Raw genomic sequence first — 17,594 nt, forward strand, 5'->3', positions numbered from 1 at the left:
AAAGAAAGAAAGAAAGAAAGAAAGAAAGAAAGAAAGAAAGAAAGAAAGAAAGAAAGAAAGAAAGGAAGGAAGGAAGGAAGGAGGGAGGGAGGGAGGGAGAGGGAAAGAAGAAAGGAAGAAAGGAAGGAAGGAAGGAAGGTAGGAAAGAGAGAGGGAAGGAAGGTAGGAAAGAGAGAGGGAAGGAAGGAAGGAAGGAAGGAAGGAAGGGAGGGAGGGATAGAAAAGACAGCCAGTAAAGAGCAGGGAAGCATGAGGCAGGCTGAAATTGAAGATGTCAGCAGAGGTGGCCTTTCAGAGGCTGGGGGCTGTGTTATACTTCTTGCCTTTGGTCATAAAGCAATGGGAAGCTCTTGGCCGATTTTAAGCAGGTGGCCAACCTGCATTTCAGAAAGTCCACTCTGACTGCAGTAGGGAGAATCACTTACAAAGGGTCAAGAGGGGATGGGGGTGGGCCAGTGAGTGACCCTGGAAGGCTGGTGATGGCATGCACTAAGGTGCTGATGGAGAGAGGCAGAGAGGGTCAGCGTTGGTGAGGTTCACAAGGTCAAACCACAGAACTCAATGATGGGTTTGATAGGAAAGGGAGGGAGGCAGATGTTAAGCCCCATCTGTACTTTGGCCTCGAGTGACTGATGGTACCAATCATGAAATGCGGACAACTGGGGAGAACAGGCTTACAGAGTAAGGTCACGGGCTTGACGGTGGACAGTTGAGTTTCAGGTGTCTTTAAGATACCCAAGAGAGGTGTCAAAAAGCAACTGGGTCTGGGGCAGCCATGAGTTCTTTTCCCTTCTTCTCTCTCACGGCCTTTCTTCTCTTCATCACAGAATCATCCGGACCAAAGTGCAGCAACCATTCAACCTCCCTATGGATAGCTGTGTGGCCACCAAGTCCCTGAGCCCCGGACACACGCTGAGTGAGTGCTGAGGGACCTGGGTACACACACATCCCCCTGTACACCTCCCCTTTGGCGGACCCACATATACACAGAGCACACACAGACACACCCACACAGACATAGCCGTGCACAGCACTACTCACAAACCCATGTGCCTGAGTTGTGCCATTGCAACAAAGCCTGGCCTGTTCCCAGGGCAGATTCACTGAACTATGGAGAGGTGCAAACACTTGAGACAGCTCTGACACCAAGAACCCCTCCCGCCAGCAGGCCCCCTGGAGGAAGGACCTGAGCCCCTCCAGGACTTAGTCCATGGCTCGGTTTGCTGTCTCCTCCACAGCGGCAGCAGGGGCTGTGAGGGGTGTCACTTCCACCCCCTGACCCTCTCCCTCTCCCCCCACCGCAGTCCCCAGCTCAGCTGTAACTCCCCCGGAGTCACCCCAGTCGGATTCCCTGGGCTCCACCTACTCCATCAATGGGCTCCTGGGCATCGCTCAGCCTGGCGGTGACAAGAGGAAAATGGATGACAGTGAGTGCTGGGGGACAGGATGGCAGTTGGGGGTGCACGAGGGCAGTTTCCTCAGGCTTTGAGGGGGACAGAAGCCCTTCCACATATGGCATGGGACTTTGTAGCGGCTCTGCATGAGATTGTCACTTGTTCTGTCCCTCAGCTGGCCAAGGCTCCTGGGCCCAGGTGGCTGGCCCTTTTTCTCCCTCCACAGTGGGTCAGCTTGGAGTCAGTCCTCTGCTTTGGGCTAGGAGATGAGTAGATAGGTCCCCTAAAAGCTTTCTTCCTGCCCCGGGGGTACCAGGTGACCAGGATAGCTGCCGGCTGAGCATTGACTCACAGAGCAGCAGCAGTGGACCCCGAAAGCACCTTCGCACGGACGCCTTCAGCCAGCACCACCTCGAGCCGCTCGAGTGCCCATTTGAGCGGCAGCACTACTCGGAGGCCTATGCCTCCCCCAGCCACACCAAAGGCGAGCAGGTGAGAAGCTGGGCCCTGGGAGGTGAGCAGGGCGGGCAGGAGCCGGAGCAAGGTGTGCTCTCCAAATGAGCCTACGCTTCGCCACCAAAGTAGCTGGAAGCTGCATCAATGGGCTCAGGGCACATGCCTCATGCAACTCCAAGCCTGACACTTGCTTTATTTCAGCAGATGCCCTGGTATCTTCCTCTCTTTCTAACCCTCATGGTTTCCTTCACCCTAAACTGTTGAGCCTGGACCTTTCAGGGAGGGCAGCACAACCTGATGATGCCATCTCTTGCCATCAGCGTCTTCCCCAGATCTCAAGGTCGGCTTCCACAACTCCAAAGCAGCAGCACAAAGCCTCCACACAATGACCTCGGTCACCTTCCTAGCCCCACCTTCGGCCACTCACCCTGCACACCCCATGCTCTTGCATTACTCATGGCCCTGAGCAGGCCACCCTTGCTCACACCTCTCTGCCTTCACACGCCGTGTGCCCTCCGCACAGAATGCCTTTCCTCCCACTTCTCTGCATGGAAAAATACCACTGGCCTTCATGACTCAGCTCAAATATCACCCTCTCTGTGAGTCCTCCCCTGCTCCTCCGACATGAATCATCTCTCCTGCCTCTTGTACTTCTGCATGTCCCACGTGCTGCTCTCAGTAGCCTCTCACAGTGTCGCTTAATAATCTAGCAGACAGAGAGGTACAAAGACACGCAGACTCCTTAAGGACAGGGAAGCCTCACGAAACATGAAACATTGTTTTTATTCCCAGCACCTACCATTGTGCCCCCCTAAATAACAGACAGTAATGGTATAGTGAATGAATGAACAAATGAATGAGTTGGGAAATCCAAAACAATAAATCACAAGCTACAGGGAATTTTTCTTGCTAGTGCTCAGGACAGGTGAAATGGATCATAACAGGTTGGCTTCTGTGAAAAGCTGACAGAGATGTGAGAGGTCCCACCCCCAAGGCCAACAAACACTCCAGCTCTGGCAGAACCATCGAGCTCTCAGTCCCCGGTTGTCACATCTTCTCTCCCCTTAACCCCACCAAGTCAACCAGATGAGGAGTGTCTTCAGGGTGGTGTCTGTTGCCCCTCTTTGCTCATGCCGTCATCTGCTGCAGGAGTGAGGCAAGCCCATATGCCTTTAAGAACTGGGTGGGACAATGGAGATGATGCCAATAACCAGCCCAACCACTTCCAATGACCGTCTGGGCTGCTGGCCCCATGCCAGCACTCGCAGCTGGGCAGGCAATCTGCATCAGCGATTTTATCAGCTTTGACTGTGGCAACCACGAGGGTGCAGAAAAAGCTGGCCGTCAGCAGCCAGTGAGAGAAGCTGGGTGCTCACCCACGAGTCAGCACACAGGTCCAGGAAGGAAAGGGGGCTGCAGTGGGGAGGCCTACAAGAAGCTCGCTCTGTGAGAGCAAGCCTGCAAAACTCAGTGTGCAGGCACCAGTCGCCCAGTGAAAGTAAAGAAACCCTGCTGATGAGACTCTGGACACCCACTGAGTCCCAGAGCCATTTCCTGGCTCCATCCCTAAGCCCCCCAAAGGACCCTGCTTGGCTACAAAACGCCCCCATGCCATGCTGGCATATGAACATGGGGGATCCTGGAATGAGAGAGTCTTTGAGCTTGCAGGGACCTCTGTGACCACCTAGTCCAGTTTTGTGGAGATAATCCAAGGCCAGGGAAGACAAGGAGAGCTTGGGGAAGCAGAAGGTTTTGGAGCTTAGGCCTGCCAACCCTTGTTTCATTCAGACTAGTCCGCTGTCACCTGCTTCAGATACGGTGCGTCTATGTAAGTTCTTATTTGGAGACTGAAAAAAAAAAGCATTTGAAAACCATTAAACTTCTCCAACCACTCATCTTTCAGATGAGGAGACTGAGGTCCAGCAGTGTCCACAAATTATTCACTACCCCTCAGTCAATTGTGACTCACCCAGTCATTTACCTGGAGGGCGGTAAAGAGCAGGGAGAACCAGCCAGTGCAAAGGCCCCTCATGTCCTGCCTGGCCTTTGTTTTTCCCACCTCCGGTGACTGACTGTGCTGCCAAAGTAACACTCTGTGCTCTCTCACCTGGGCACAGGAAGACCCTCTGTCTCGGGGAGCCAAGAAAGAAGCAGAAATACTCACACCTAACCTTAGGACAGATTGTAACATAGCCATCTTTTCTGTAAAATCAACAAGTGGGGGACCGGGCATGGTGGCTCACACCTGTAGTCCCAGCACTGTGGAAGACCAGGGTGGGCGGATCACCTGAGGTCAGGAGTTCGAGATGAGCCTGGCTAACATGGCAAAATCTCTACTAAAAATACAAAAGTTAGCCAGGCCTGGTGGTGTGCACCTGTAATCCCAGCTATTCAGGAGGCTGAGGCAGGAGAATCACTTGAAACCGGGAGGCAGAGGTTGCAATGAGCTGAGATTGTGCCACTACACTCCGGCCTGGGTGACAGAGTGAGACTCCATCTAAAAAAAAATAGCTAGAAGTCCATACAGCTCTGTTTCCCTATTTTACAAATATATTTAAAAAATCAACAGAATATGAATATCGGTTTATTGACAGAAATCAAAAATGTGGTCTGACTCTTCACATGATTCTGAAATAGTATCTATGATAACTCTCACTGGGTATCTGTTGTCACCAAGTATTCAGTGCTAAGCACTTTATATAAGAATATAAAATGTCATGTAATGCCTACATCAGCCTCATAGAGTCTATGATTCCTATACAGGTGAAAAATTAAGCTTCAGAGCAGTCAAGAAGACTAAAGCTATTTGGCAGGTCATTGCAGAACCAGGGCTCAGACTCGCTGAAGTTCTGAAGCACTGTGCTGCTCTGCCCCAATTCAAGTTCAATTCCAGTTAAAAAGCCCAATAATCACTGGGATTTTTCAGCCATTGAATAGAAAATCACCAAAGGGTTTGACTATACAGTACAGGTTTTTTTTTTTTATTCTTTTTTCACTAAGTTACTTGGATTTTGAAATAGCTGTAGGATTCTGAGTAGATATTTTGCTGTCAAAACAACACATCCATAAAGCATTTTAAACTCTTCTTACACTCTAGAAATTAGGTATTTTGTTCAATTTCATTAAGCCAGGGCCTGGCCGGGCACGGTGGCTCACACCTGTAAACCCAGCACTTTGGGAGGCTGAGGTGCGTGGATCACGAGGTCAGGAGTTCAAGACCAGCCTGGCCAACATGTTTAAACCCCATATCTACTAAATATACAAAAAATTAGCCAGGCGTGGTGACCCATGCTTGTAATCCCAGCTAATCGGGAGGCTGAGGCAGGAAAATTGCTTGAACTAGGGAGGCAGAGGTTGCAGTGAGCTGAGATTGCGCCATTGCACTTCAGCTTGGGCAACAAGAGTGAAACTTTGTCTCAAAAAAAAAAAAAAGCAAGGCCCTAAGCAACTCCACCCTGCCTCTAAGTGGGCCCCCTCGGAAGGCATGGAACCAGAACACCATTTAGTCAGTAATTGCTGCTATGTGCTAATGGTGCCCTGGTGGCCTCCAGAATTGATTGTAGCTTCCAAAAGTGCCCAGCGTGCAACCGGAAAATGCTGTGGATCTTTGCAGAACCCAGCTCCATGGAAATCACTGAAAACAATTGCTTTTGGTGGCACTGTTATGTAACCACTGAGCATTCCCTGATTTCAGCTTTGCACATCTCACGTAGCGGGTATGTGACGTGCATGATGGTATGTGGAAAATGGGTGTGTTCTTTTTTCTGTGCTATCTCCCTAGGAGGAGGCCATGGTGAGGATGAGGTACATTTGCCTTTAGTTAAACAAGTTCTTTTTGGAAGGAGTACCTAAGGCCATAGCTGTGCTCCTGGCAAGGGAAGGCATCTAAAATGAGGTCTTAGGTGCTTGATAAAGAGTGTTTCCAACAAAAACAACTCTAAATATCATTTTCAAGCTGAACTTCTATTTGTTTGGATGTGGAGAGAGAAAAGAAGAAATCCACATGGTGGGTAAAGCACCTGGGTCCACAGCCAAAATCCTGGGTTTAGTCCCAGTTCATTGCACAAAACTGGGCCATGTACCTCTCTGAGCTCTAGGCTCCACATATAAAAAACAGACATAGTATTACTCGCCCATGTCACAGGGCTGCGGGGGGACTCCACCAGGACAACAGAGGCAAAGCTCTGATGAAAACTCTTTGCAATTATAAGAGGTGGTCCTTATGTCACCCAGTTTAGGACAGTGGTTTAGAGGAGAGGCATTCAGATCCCTTGAGTCTGACTCCTGTCTTTGCCCCATATGGAAGTGGGACACGTTTCTTAAACCTCTGTGCCTGGGTTCCCTATCTGGGGAAGACTAAATTAACAGATGGGAGCACCCTGAACAGTGCAGTCAGAGACTGCTCGGGTCCTTGGCACCGTCCTGTACTCTGTGGGTCTCAACAGTGTGGTGAACAAGGAAGGAGACCAGCCATCCGGCCAGAGTGTGATCCTCTGGCAGAGACCCTCTATCCCACGCCTGGGCACCCATGCCACCAGCTGGCCTTGAAGCCCAGGGATGCGGGAGGACAATGAGGACAAACGAAATGTGCTGAGTGGAGTTGATAATGTAAAGGAAGAAGGGAATGACGAGGAAATCTCCTGGAGAGATGAAGGTGGTCAAGTGCTAAGACAGGCTGAGGGTCTGCAGGAAGGCCAGCCTGCATCATCTCTGTGCGCTGACTTCTCTTTGCTCCCCAGGGCCTCTACCCACTGCCCTTGCTCAACAGCACCCTGGACGACGGGAAGGCCACCCTGACCCCTTCCAACACGCCCTTGGGGCGCAACCTCTCGACTCACCAGACCTACCCCGTGGTGGCAGGTATGACGCCCGGAGTCTCCCTGGCCAGGTGGAGGGCGGGGGACGGTAGAGCTTGGCTGGCTGGCAGGCGCAAGGCATGTGGGGCCTGGCCTGGAGAGGAGAGGTGGGCTGTGCTGGCTGGGCCAGCCCTAGGCCGCTCCTGGGTCTCCACACTCCCTCCTGCGGGAAAGGCGGGCACACACACTCCTTCCCAGTCTCTCCATTTCACAGCAGAAGCACAGCAGGGAGGTCGAGCTTCTCTCTTCCCCGCCCCCCCCACCACACCTCGTGGGCCCCGGCTCCCCAGCCCAGACCCTGACAGCAGCCGGGCCTGCCTGCCCCGCGCCCCGCCCGCACCCTCCACATCTCATGGCTTGGTTTGTGCATGTTCCCGCCCCGTCATCTCACACCCCTCTCTCCTTGTTGTCTCCCTCCCTCCGGCAGATCCTCATTCACCCTTCGCCATAAAGCAGGAAACCCCCGAGGTGTCCAGTTCTAGCTCCACCCCTTCCTCTTTATCTAGCTCCGCCTTTTTGGATCTGCAGCAAGTCGGCTCCGGGGTCCCAGCCGGTGCCTCGGTCCCGCCCTTCAATGCCTTTCCCCATGCTGCCTCCGTGTACGGGCAGTTCACGGGCCAGGCCCTCCTCTCAGGTACGACAGGGAGGTCCCGGGGCCATGCAGGCATTGCGGTGGGTTGGGGGGGGGGTACTCAGGGCCGACCGCCAGCCCCCTCTCTGGCCCCAATCACGTCCACCACCACCCTATTCCCTAATTCCTCCGCCACTTTTGGAGATGCCAACGTGAGGTTCTCCGTGACGGCGAAGACACGCTCGGAAGGGGCGGATGCTCTGGGAGTGCCAGGGAGTGGGATACACCACCCCAAAACCCCACGGAAGAGCAGGGACCCTAAGGCCGGGAGCCAGGTGCTGTAACACAGGGACACTTGGTCTTGGTAAACACATAAATAAATAGAAGGAAAAATGAACATTTTGGAGGGAAAAAGGCTTTGGCCTTGGAGCCAGTTTCTGGATCAAATTTCTAAAAAGGCCAAGGGTCAGACCCAGCTGTGTTTCTGTGACGTAGCTATCTTCATATCTAGCTTAACAGTGTCACCGGGATGACAGTCAGACATCTGTTAAATACGATCAATTCAGTGATTCTGCAACTTGAGAGTGGAGGGGTGGCAGACTTCCCATCAGGAACCTCAACTGCCTCAAAATATTTAAAGCTGGAAGCACCGGCTGGGTGTGGGGGCTCATACCTGTAATCCCAGCACTTTGGGAGGCTGAGGCAGGTGAATCACGAGGTCAAGAGTTCAAGACCAGCCTGGCCAAGACGGTGAAACCCCGTCTCTACTAAAATACAAAAAGTTAGCAGGGTGTGGTTGCAGGCACCTGTAATACCAGCTACGGGGGAGGCTGAGGCAGGAAAATTGCTTGACCCAGGAAGCAAAGGTTGTGATGTGCCAGGGTCACACCATTGCACTCCAGCCTAGGTAACAGAGCAAGACTCCATCTCAAAAAATAAAAACATACAAATAAATAAAGCTGGAAGCACCTGAGGGAGTCTCTAGAGCAAACCGCTTATGCTGATGAGGAAACCGGCCCAGGGAGGAAAAGGTCCCTGCCAAGGTTTCTGGGTGGAAGCACCATGTGCAGCTGGCCGAGGCCTGGGCCTGCACTCCATAAGTCAGACCTCAAGGGGAGCTGGGACCCCCCTGGCAGAAGGACCTTTGCCCATCCAGCCAGGGCCTGAGGAATGGCTGAGAGTCAAGTGCTTGGCTTGGGCTAGAGAGGGCCTGAGATGCAGTGAAAGTGGGGAGTAGAGACCCGTGCGGTCTTCAGATACCTCAAGGGCTTCCACAGGGATAGAACTATTTTAATTGTGGGCCCAGTGGGGGCCCAGGACCAAGGGAGGAAGCTGGCTAGCTCTCAGTTCAGCTTTGGAGGAATCTCTTTAATATTGCCATTGTCTCCAAGGAGTGTGGTTATTTAGTGACAGAGTAAATGCCTCCCACACCCCCCTACCCCAATGACCTTGAGATGCTACAGCAGAGACCAGTGTAGGGGTGGGTGTAGGAGACGTGTCACAGAGGCAGCCCAGAGTCAGACAGTATACCTGGGACCAGTGGTTTCAAACCTGGGCCTCTCAATGATCTCTTGAAATGAAGCCTTTTACAGAAGCCATGTATCCTCACCAGACCCCTGAAGAACTCTCTTTTAGAAGGGGGCCCCTGCCCGTAGAAGGCCTTTGAACTTGAAAACCACTGCCCCAGAAGAGCAAGACCTCTACCAGCCCAGAGAAACCACAAGATCATGTGATACAAGTCCATGGACCCTTTTTTTATAACTGGCTCTACATTTTCTGTCTGTCTGGCACCTGGGTTGTTTTTTTCTTTTTTTTCCTCTGTGCATCCCTGCACCTAATGTGAGGAGTTTTCTTAGAAGAGATGGACACCTAGTATGCGAGCAGAGAGATGGTGTTTAAGGGTCTAAAGCAAGGAAGAAAATGTTGACGCAGAGTTCAGGAATTCAAGAGGGTGAAGTCAGCAGAGATGGGTCATTTGTTTTGACCAAAGTGATTAGAGGAGAAAAATCTGTGAGCTGAGTAAAATTATGTCAGCCAGAGAAAATGGGAATGGGGGAGGGAAGGGAAAAAGAAGGGAGGGGAGGGGAGGGGAGGGAAGGGAAGGGGAGGGGAGGAGAGGGGAGGGGAAGGGAGGGGAGGGGCTGAGCAGAAGAGGCTCACATCAGTTACAGGGAGATACACAAGCCTGAATATCTCCTGAGAATGGTGGGCCAAGGCTGGGGATGGTTGTGGAGCAGGCAAGGGGTGAGGGTGTGGTGGTACTCATGATGATGGGGAGCAGTTGCTGTGCAAGCCACAGAGAGGCTTGGCAGGACCAGCTGAAGGAGAGGGAAGGATGTAGGGCGGCTGGAAGGCAGCGGATAGAAGCATCAGAGTGCAGACGTAGGCTGTTGTCTAAGTGTAATTGGAACAGCCCAGGGCAAACTTCCTGCTCCCAAAGCCCTCACACTTTGTCCCCTCCCTGTCATCCTGTTAGAGCTATAAGCATCCCCTGTCAACATGCAGTCAGAGGTGATGCTTCCAACTACTGTCAGCTGTTAATGTAGTAGCCATACCCACTCTCCAGGCCAACTGCAGGACTGAGAGGTCACCCAATCCATGGGACAAAGCCGCTGGCAGCAGACACCTGGTGGTCATGGAGGCAGCAGGAAGCCGGCAGCCAAATCTGCAGCACCGGCATGTCCGTCAGGCAGGTGGCCCTCAACCCAGGCCCAGATGATGCTGAAGTGCAGGTGTGAGCACTTCGAAGGTTGCTGGCTGGTTACAGAGCCCCCTAGCCCAAGGGTTGACAATTCAACACAGAGGCAGTGGCTCTGAAGAGTGAGGAGTGCTAGGCTTGTAGGAACTGGGATCCAGGCAGATGGCCAAGAGTAGGAAGCAAGTCAGAAAGTGGATCAGGCACAAGCGGGGGGATGGCTGGTGCCCATGCTGAGCTCAGAGTGTTGTCCTGGAGCTGCTTACAGACTGTCCACCTGAGGCCTCTGGTAAAGACTGGACCTCAATATCTAACATGTGGCTCAGCCATGGTGAGAGGACTGGGAGGACATGACGGGGTGGGAGAAGGTTAGGAAGGGAATGGTTCCAAGAGCAGAGGAGGCTGAAGACCTACCCAAGGGAAGAAGAGGTGAATTTGAAAGAAAGAGAAGGAGGTAATCCCAGCACTTTTGGAGGCCAAGTCGGGTGAATCATTTGAGGTCAGGAGTTCAAGACCAGCCTGACCAACATGAAGAAACCTCGTGTCTACTAAAAATACAAAATTAGCTGGGCTTGGTGGCGCATGCCTGTAATCCCAGGTACTCGGGAGGCGGAGGCCGGAGAATTGCTTGAACCCAGGAGATGGAGGTTGCGGTGAGCCAAGATTCCTCCATTGCACTCTAGCTTGGGCAACGAGAGCGAAACTCCATCTCAAAAGAAAGAAAAAAAGAAAAGGAAAGAAAAAGAGAAAGGGAGAAAGGGAGGGAGGGAGGGAGGAAGGGAGGGAGGGAGAAAGGAAGGAAGGAAGGCAGGCAAGCAGAGGCCACAATATTCCTAGGTAACACTGCAGACCAGGGGAGAGGAGGGAGGACCCAGTGAGATTTCGTCCCATAATCAGCTCAACTTTAACCTGCGTGAACCTTCCACGCCCTCTGAGTGACTCCCAAGGACCCTCGCTGCCATCTCCTGCGACTCCTTTACCTGCTTCACGGTTTCTCTCTGAGCCACTTCTTTCGGCCCCGTGGCTCTGACACTGTGATTTCCAGAGTGACTATCCTCCTGAGTCTCAGCTTGTCCCCAGTCAGCCAAGAAAGAGGAAGTAGCAGCGTTTGGGGAATAGCAAGATTGCCACTAACATTGCTGCCGGTTCCCTTTGGAAACCCCAGTCTGGAGTCCCAACACACTGGCCAAGACAGCAATGTCGAGGCCATCCTGGTCCCAGCTGCTCTGGGACTGACTCCAGCTCAACTCAAAGGAAAGCTCTAAGTTAGGTTTTATCATCAAAGAGTCCATTCCCCTCCTCCATCCTTTTGTACAAAATTATATTTAGTACTGCCAAAGAGATTTCTGGGTTGCCATAAATTCTCCTTGCTATCAGAACAAGATAAGGAATTGAAAAGGGGTTATATGGAGGGCAGACTTCAAAGAGGGTGAATAAAATAGTCTGAAATCACCTCTACCCTCTGAATTCCTCCAGGCAATAGCTTTCTGATCCTGGTCTCTACCAATACTTAGAATATTTACCAATATTTCAAGGGGTGGGGGCAGCTAGCGTTTTCTTAGAGAACTCCACTCCATAAGCAGTCAACATAGGCCTGTGTTTTATGTCCACTTCTTAAAAATAGGACCACATTGGAAGGATACCTGGGTGTAGAGGAGATGGAATTCACAGTAGGGATATTTTATGATGAAGAGTCTTAAAAACAGAGAAGTAGATAAGAGGGCACGGTTAGGCCATGATGGAATGTTTCCACGTCATGGCTTCTGTGGTTTTGTTTCTAAGAAGGCTTGCAAGGCTCTTGGCTTTTTGGAAGAAACTATGCATTTAAGCAATTGGAGCAAAGAGTTTTGCAGGGCTGTTGGGAGAGTTTATGGTCCCACAGTCTGGGTGACAGCCGTCCTGAAGAAAGTCTTACCAGTCTTTTCAGGAAGACCAGCTTTCGTGGGAGGAAGCCTTAGGCGTCTGTTCTAATGTTTGATTCAGAAACCTCTATACCATTGGGAAGACAATAGGTGACTGAGGGGAGATGAAGATTAAAATCTTAGAATACAGAGGAGTAAGACTGATGAATTCCATTTGTGAGAGCAACGTGGGGGCTAGTTCTCATGCGGTGGAGCCTCATGGGGGCACCTTGGACCACATTCAGCTGTGTTGTAAGGAAGTATGCACACTGGAACTCTGCCTGCTACTCTGCTAGGCTCAGGTAGTGGAAAGGGAGGGGACAGGATGAGGTCGGGGGAGGGGAGTGCAGGGCCACAGCTGCCAGGCCAGAAGCACCCTGCAGGGCACAAGGCCAGCACCAGCAAACAGGTCACCTGGAGCCAAGACCACCTCCCACTGTCCCCCCCAACCCCCCATCATGGCAGACACCGGTGCCTCAGAATCCTTCTCCATACCAGGTGCCAGGAAGCCCCTACCGGTCAATCAAGTAGTCAGCTGAATCCAGTTTACACGCTGAAATCTAAACTAGTTCCTTAAGTGACAGGCAGCAAGATGTGTTTCAGAGAATTAAGTGCTGTCCTTCATCCAGGGTCCGGCCTGGATCTAGAGTTCCCTTTATCTTTCTCTCTCACAGAGGAGGAAGTAGGTAGGGAGGGAAGAGAAAAGAAGGAAGCAGGCCTGAATCAGCCACCACCCTCTTCCATCGCTCTCCCTTCACCACCTATCCACGCCATGTGCTCCTGCTCTCACAGACTTCCTATCATTCTTACCCTCTCGCCTAGCCAGTGCTTCATCTGAGAGCCAAGGGAGCTGAGTTTAAGGATCTATTGTGTTGTATTCTTCACAGAAAGCTCAGATTTCGTCTCAGTATAGCTTCTGTATATTTCTCCGTCTACATCTAAATATCTTAAAATTCTCTTTCCCCCTCCTGTGTTTCCAGTCCTTTATTTGTTCCCTTGATGGCCTTGTGTCAGGTGAACTGAGACCCCCCTGTAGAATTCTAGTGAGTTTCACCCCATTTGGTCCCACGCCAAGCACAGCTGGACACTGCAGGAATAGTCAAACAAATTAGAAGGTGGTGTTCAGGCTTGCCAAAACGTTTGCACAGTTTTAAACAATAAACACTGATGGCTCTTTATTCTATAGGAGTTCATTGGCATATAACCATTTCTACAATATGTCCATTGCACTAATCCATGTCCACCTGTAGCATGAAACCCTGGCTCTGAATTCTACCGATAACCTCATAGAAATTATAATAAGGTGCCTAAGCCTATATTATTTTTTCCCATTTTGCATATGAAGAAACTGAGTCTTGGGGCACACATGAGGCTTATCTAAGGGCACTCAGAAAACTAGCCACAGAAGCAGTATAAGAAACCCAGGCCCTCTGATTCCCAGGCCCTACCCTCTAGAGGAAGTGTGCCTGGTCTTGCTCATTGACCCCTTGGGCTTTGGCTCCAAATGCCTATCCCAGCCTATGTCCCTTCTTGATTTGGTGCCTGGCCTTGCTAATTTAGCATTCTGGCTTTCTGCCATATACCCAAGTGCTTAGAAAAGTGCCTAGAATGTAGTACTTACTCAATAGGTATTTGGTGAATGAACATTGGGGAATCCTCAGAAAGAGAGATAAGGAGGAGGTAATCACTGTAGAATTAGCTACTTACAGGATGTCATGGGGCCTTCTCTTCTGTCATGACCAGGCACCCCTTGAAGGGGCTGAGGTATGAAGGACCTGGGGGGGGTCTGATAGGCAGAAAGTTGAACAAGCAGTGCCATAGAAGAGATGAATTTGGTAAGTTGGTTAACAGGGTCTCACATAAGTGCTGGGAGGAAAAAGTAGCCCCCAGAATGGAAGAGGTAGAAGGCATTTGGGGAAAACAGTCATAGCCCAACACAATGGTTCTTAGCCAGGAGCAATTTTGCCCCTACTACCTCCTGTTGGGGACATATGGCAATGTCTGGAGACATTTTTGTTGTCACCCTGGGTGAAAACTGCTGCTGGTATCTACTGAATGGAGGCCAGAAATGCTGCTAAACATCCTACAGTGCACAGGACAGCCTCCTACAGTGAGGAATTGTGCAGCCTAACATGCCAATATCACTGAGACTGAGAAACTCTGTAAACATCACCAAGAACTAGGATGAGCACACAATTCATTAACCCAACTGGAACATTTTGAAAGTGAAATGGGCATTATTAATAAATATGCTGGGATAGTGGTCATCACCTGGGTACACCTTGGCAAACCAGGATGTATTGTCACCTTGCCAAGAATCTTGGGGTGAAGGAGAGTCTGGTTGGGGCCTGCAGGACACAGGAGCAACAGAAGAGGGGCAGGGGCAAGGGGTTATGTTTATGTTTATTGTTATGTATGGTAGATGGGGGAGATGGTCACCAGGTCAGCTGGGGTCTCCAAAATGGGAAAGTGATTTCTCGATGTAGAGGAGAAGCAGAGCCAGGAAATGAGGTCTTTATAGAGCTGACTTGGTGTCACCAAGGTGGGAGTGTGACCCACAAGCTATAGATAAACAGAGAGATTGGTGTTTGTTTTGCCAAAAATGGTTCTTTTCGAAATAGAATTGACAGATATGTGGCTCATGGTGATGTAAAAGCTAAATATCTCAGCCACATTTCCTTCTAAATCGGGGTTAGCCAATCAGTTTCCTGTCCCTTACAACTCTGACAGATTGCATCTACTTGGAAGGCCCCCTCTTCTCAATGGGAAATGTTATAGTGGTTGATTATGTGACAGTAATGTCTGTCACAGGTCCTCCCCAAAATAGTGATGGGTCAGTGCGCCACATACATGCCATGCTTTCATAGAGTCTTGTTCTTAGTTCTCCTCAGAGCCAGGATAAAAGGGATGAGCTCTAAGTCAAGGGACCTCAAATGTACTTACAGAGGCCAGCTGTACCCACTGCTCTGCTGGCTGCTGTGGGGGATAACAAAGAACAGATGACATAGCCTCAGCCTCCAATACCAGGACATTCTTGTGGGTTCATGAGATAACAATCACTTAAATAAAACCAATGGAGAACAGGAAACAATGTGAGACTGCAGTAGTGAGTGCTCCCTGCATGGTGGAGCCTCTGTCCTGCAGAAGACCAGACAGAGGTAACAAGAACTTGGGCTCAGAGGAGGAGGGGGGCAAGAGGAAGTGGATTTGGGGAATGGCTGTGGAGAGGGTGTGAATGGCATGGAGGAGGAGAGCCTCAGGAGAGTGAGATGATACATATAAGAGCCCCCATGGTTCAACTGATGACTCTTCACTGTACTTTTCCAGGGCGAGAGATGGTGGGGCCCACGCTGCCCGGATACCCACCCCACATCCCCACAAGCGGACAGGGCAGCTATGCCTCCTCTGCCATCGCAGGCATGGTGGCAGGTAAGGAGAGGGCCGGCAGGAGGGGGAGTATTGCAAATAGGAAGTGTTGGAGCAAGGTGGGACACGAGGGACAAGAGGCATACTGTCCCCTATTCATAGACTTCCCGAAGGGCATTGAAGGATGGACTGAAGGAGGCGTCTTCTTGTAAATGCCTGGAGACAATGTCCCAGTGCAGTCTTGACTCCCTATTTAACCTGCCCCAGCTCGGCCTCCGTCTTCTCAGGTCTGCCACATTACCCTCCATGATGAAAAGGGAGGGGCTGAGACAGACGTATGTTCAAATCCAAGCTCCACCACTTCTTCCAGTAAATCAGTGGGCATAAAGGTAGAACGCTCTAAGGGCCCCAAAACACTGAGTGGAAGATGAGCCCTGCCGTCAAACAGAGCTGGTCTCCCAGTGATTTAAGTCTGATGAATCCCAGTTTTCTGCTTCTGTAAAATCTGAATCTGAAGGGTATTGATGAGGATAATGATGAAATATATGCTTCACATCACTCTCACTCAACCCTGCATGGATAGGACCTGGGTTCTAGGTACTCTCAGAGTTCCATAGACAATGAGATGAGCCTGGAGTAGCATTCCATACTCATTTGGACTGTCCTGGAACCTGCCTGCCAGTCATTTGGGTTTCTTTGTCTGCCACTCATCATCCAATGATGATTCAAGTTAACAATTCTGGACAAATGAAGATAATGGGAGTTTCTCTGAGCAAGTCTCAAATTTTTAGGAGCCATATAGGGAAGACTTTGGGATGGAGGAAGCATAATAGAGCCATTTTCACTGGTCAGAAAGGCCTGGGACCTGGAGTTTCTGGAAAGAGCTCTGAACTCAAGGCATCTGTGACCCCCATGCCAGTCCTAGGCCAGCCTCTCTAGCTCTGACCCCAGAGACTTGGCATATTTACCCAGGCCTGCTTCCCTTCCTCCCTGGAAGGAGTTAATCTTTGCCAGCCACCCACTCTGAGCACCCTATGCAGAGGCAGGTGGGCTGGGATCTCCTGGGCAGAGGGAAGGGAGGGAGAGAGGGAGGGAGGGAAAAAGGCTCTGTGCTCCCTGGGAACCTGCTGAGCTGGCACTTGTTGCTGCCTGGTTACCGTGGCGATGTGCTTAATGCAGCGTTGAAAATACAGAATACTGACTCCTCTCTCCCTCCTGGCCCCGGACTCCCTCCCTCCCTCCCTTCCTCTTCTGGAGCGTGAAATGAGATTGGTCAAGATAAAAAAGGAAAAGATTCGGTTATTTTTTTAAGAGTGTGGATAATGGGGCCTCTCAATCAAAATCCCAGGCTCCAGTCGGCTCCCCTGATTCCCATTCCAACCCCTCCACCTTCCCCTGCCGCCTGCTTAGAGGAGGAGGAAGAAACATAAAGCACAAGGCTTTTTTCTTAATTTTGAATCATTCCCTGAGGGCAGGCCCAGGGCAAGGGGTTCCTGGGGCCCAGAGTCTGACCTGTGAGGAAGCTGGAAAGCGTGGGCCTCTCATCAAAGTCCCCCAGGTTGTTTCCAGAAAGAATCCTGAGTGAATGCTGTGAAAAAGAAAAACATAGCACAGCTAGGACATTGACTGCAAGTGAAATCCACAAAGGAGGGACCTTGCCCTACACTGTGGTTGGGCTTCCAGTAAGTTCATGAAATCAGTTTTTAGAAAATACAGTACTATTTAAATGAATCACTTGGTTCCTAGGAACAGCACTGCACAAATGATTTCTTAAAGAATTTTTTGTGGAAAAATTATATGTCCATCTCTTACCACTGCCTGCAATCTCCCAGTTGACTGAATGGGGATTCCTGCAATTAAAGTGAATAAACTTTCATTGAGCATCTATCGCATGCATGTTAGGTACATGATAAATATTCAAAGCAAGGCATGCCAAAGACATTCAACAATCTGTTGTGGAAGGAAGAAGTGATTGCTTGTTCTGCACTTCTGCATGTCTGGCCATTCAAATACATATAACTTTATTTCTAATTTTACCCTGACCGTGAGACTGAGAGGCTGATACTATCCCAGTTTTATGGATAAGGAAACTGAAACAAAAGCAAAGTGGTGTGCTCAGGGTCATAGTCATACTAAGTGGTTGAATTATGCAAACACAGTTCTTTCAATTTCAAGTCTAAGACTCTTTCCACTATACCATACTGCTCCTACCATACCAGAAATAAAGACACAAGCCTCAAGACAGCAGCACAGGAAAAGGGCTAGGACAGATTTCCCTAGTCTGTTTGCCTTCTGTTTCTCTTTTATCTTATCTTATCTTATCTTATCTTATCTTATCTTATCTTATCTATCTTA

The 17,594-nt window shown here is 50.4% G+C and overlaps 1 protein-coding gene across 6 annotated transcripts in view; it reads left to right on the plus strand.

The window, feature by feature from the left end:
• Window positions 1-17,594, plus strand: part of PAX8 (paired box 8) — a 58,787-nt gene that overhangs the window by 33,445 nt on the left and 7,748 nt on the right. For 2 of the 6 annotated variants that reach the window (XM_017549791.2, XM_017549793.2), the window contains exons 5-10: window positions 828-916; window positions 1,305-1,427; window positions 1,711-1,886; window positions 6,590-6,710; window positions 7,134-7,340; window positions 15,201-15,302. In XM_017549791.2, the coding sequence (XP_017405280.1) occupies window positions 828-916; window positions 1,305-1,427; window positions 1,711-1,886; window positions 6,590-6,710; window positions 7,134-7,340; window positions 15,201-15,302 (818 nt within the window). The remainder of the gene's footprint in view (window positions 1-827; window positions 917-1,304; window positions 1,428-1,710; window positions 1,887-6,589; window positions 6,711-7,133; window positions 7,341-15,200; window positions 15,303-17,594) is intronic. The other 4 variants (XM_037727185.1, XM_017549795.2, XM_037727186.1 and 1 more) reach the window with 4 other exon arrangements.

This window comes from Cebus imitator, unplaced genomic scaffold, assembly GCF_001604975.1.
Source record: "Cebus imitator isolate Cc_AM_T3 unplaced genomic scaffold, Cebus_imitator-1.0 Scaffold222, whole genome shotgun sequence".
NCBI classification, from domain to species: Eukaryota; Metazoa; Chordata; class Mammalia; order Primates; family Cebidae; genus Cebus; species Cebus imitator.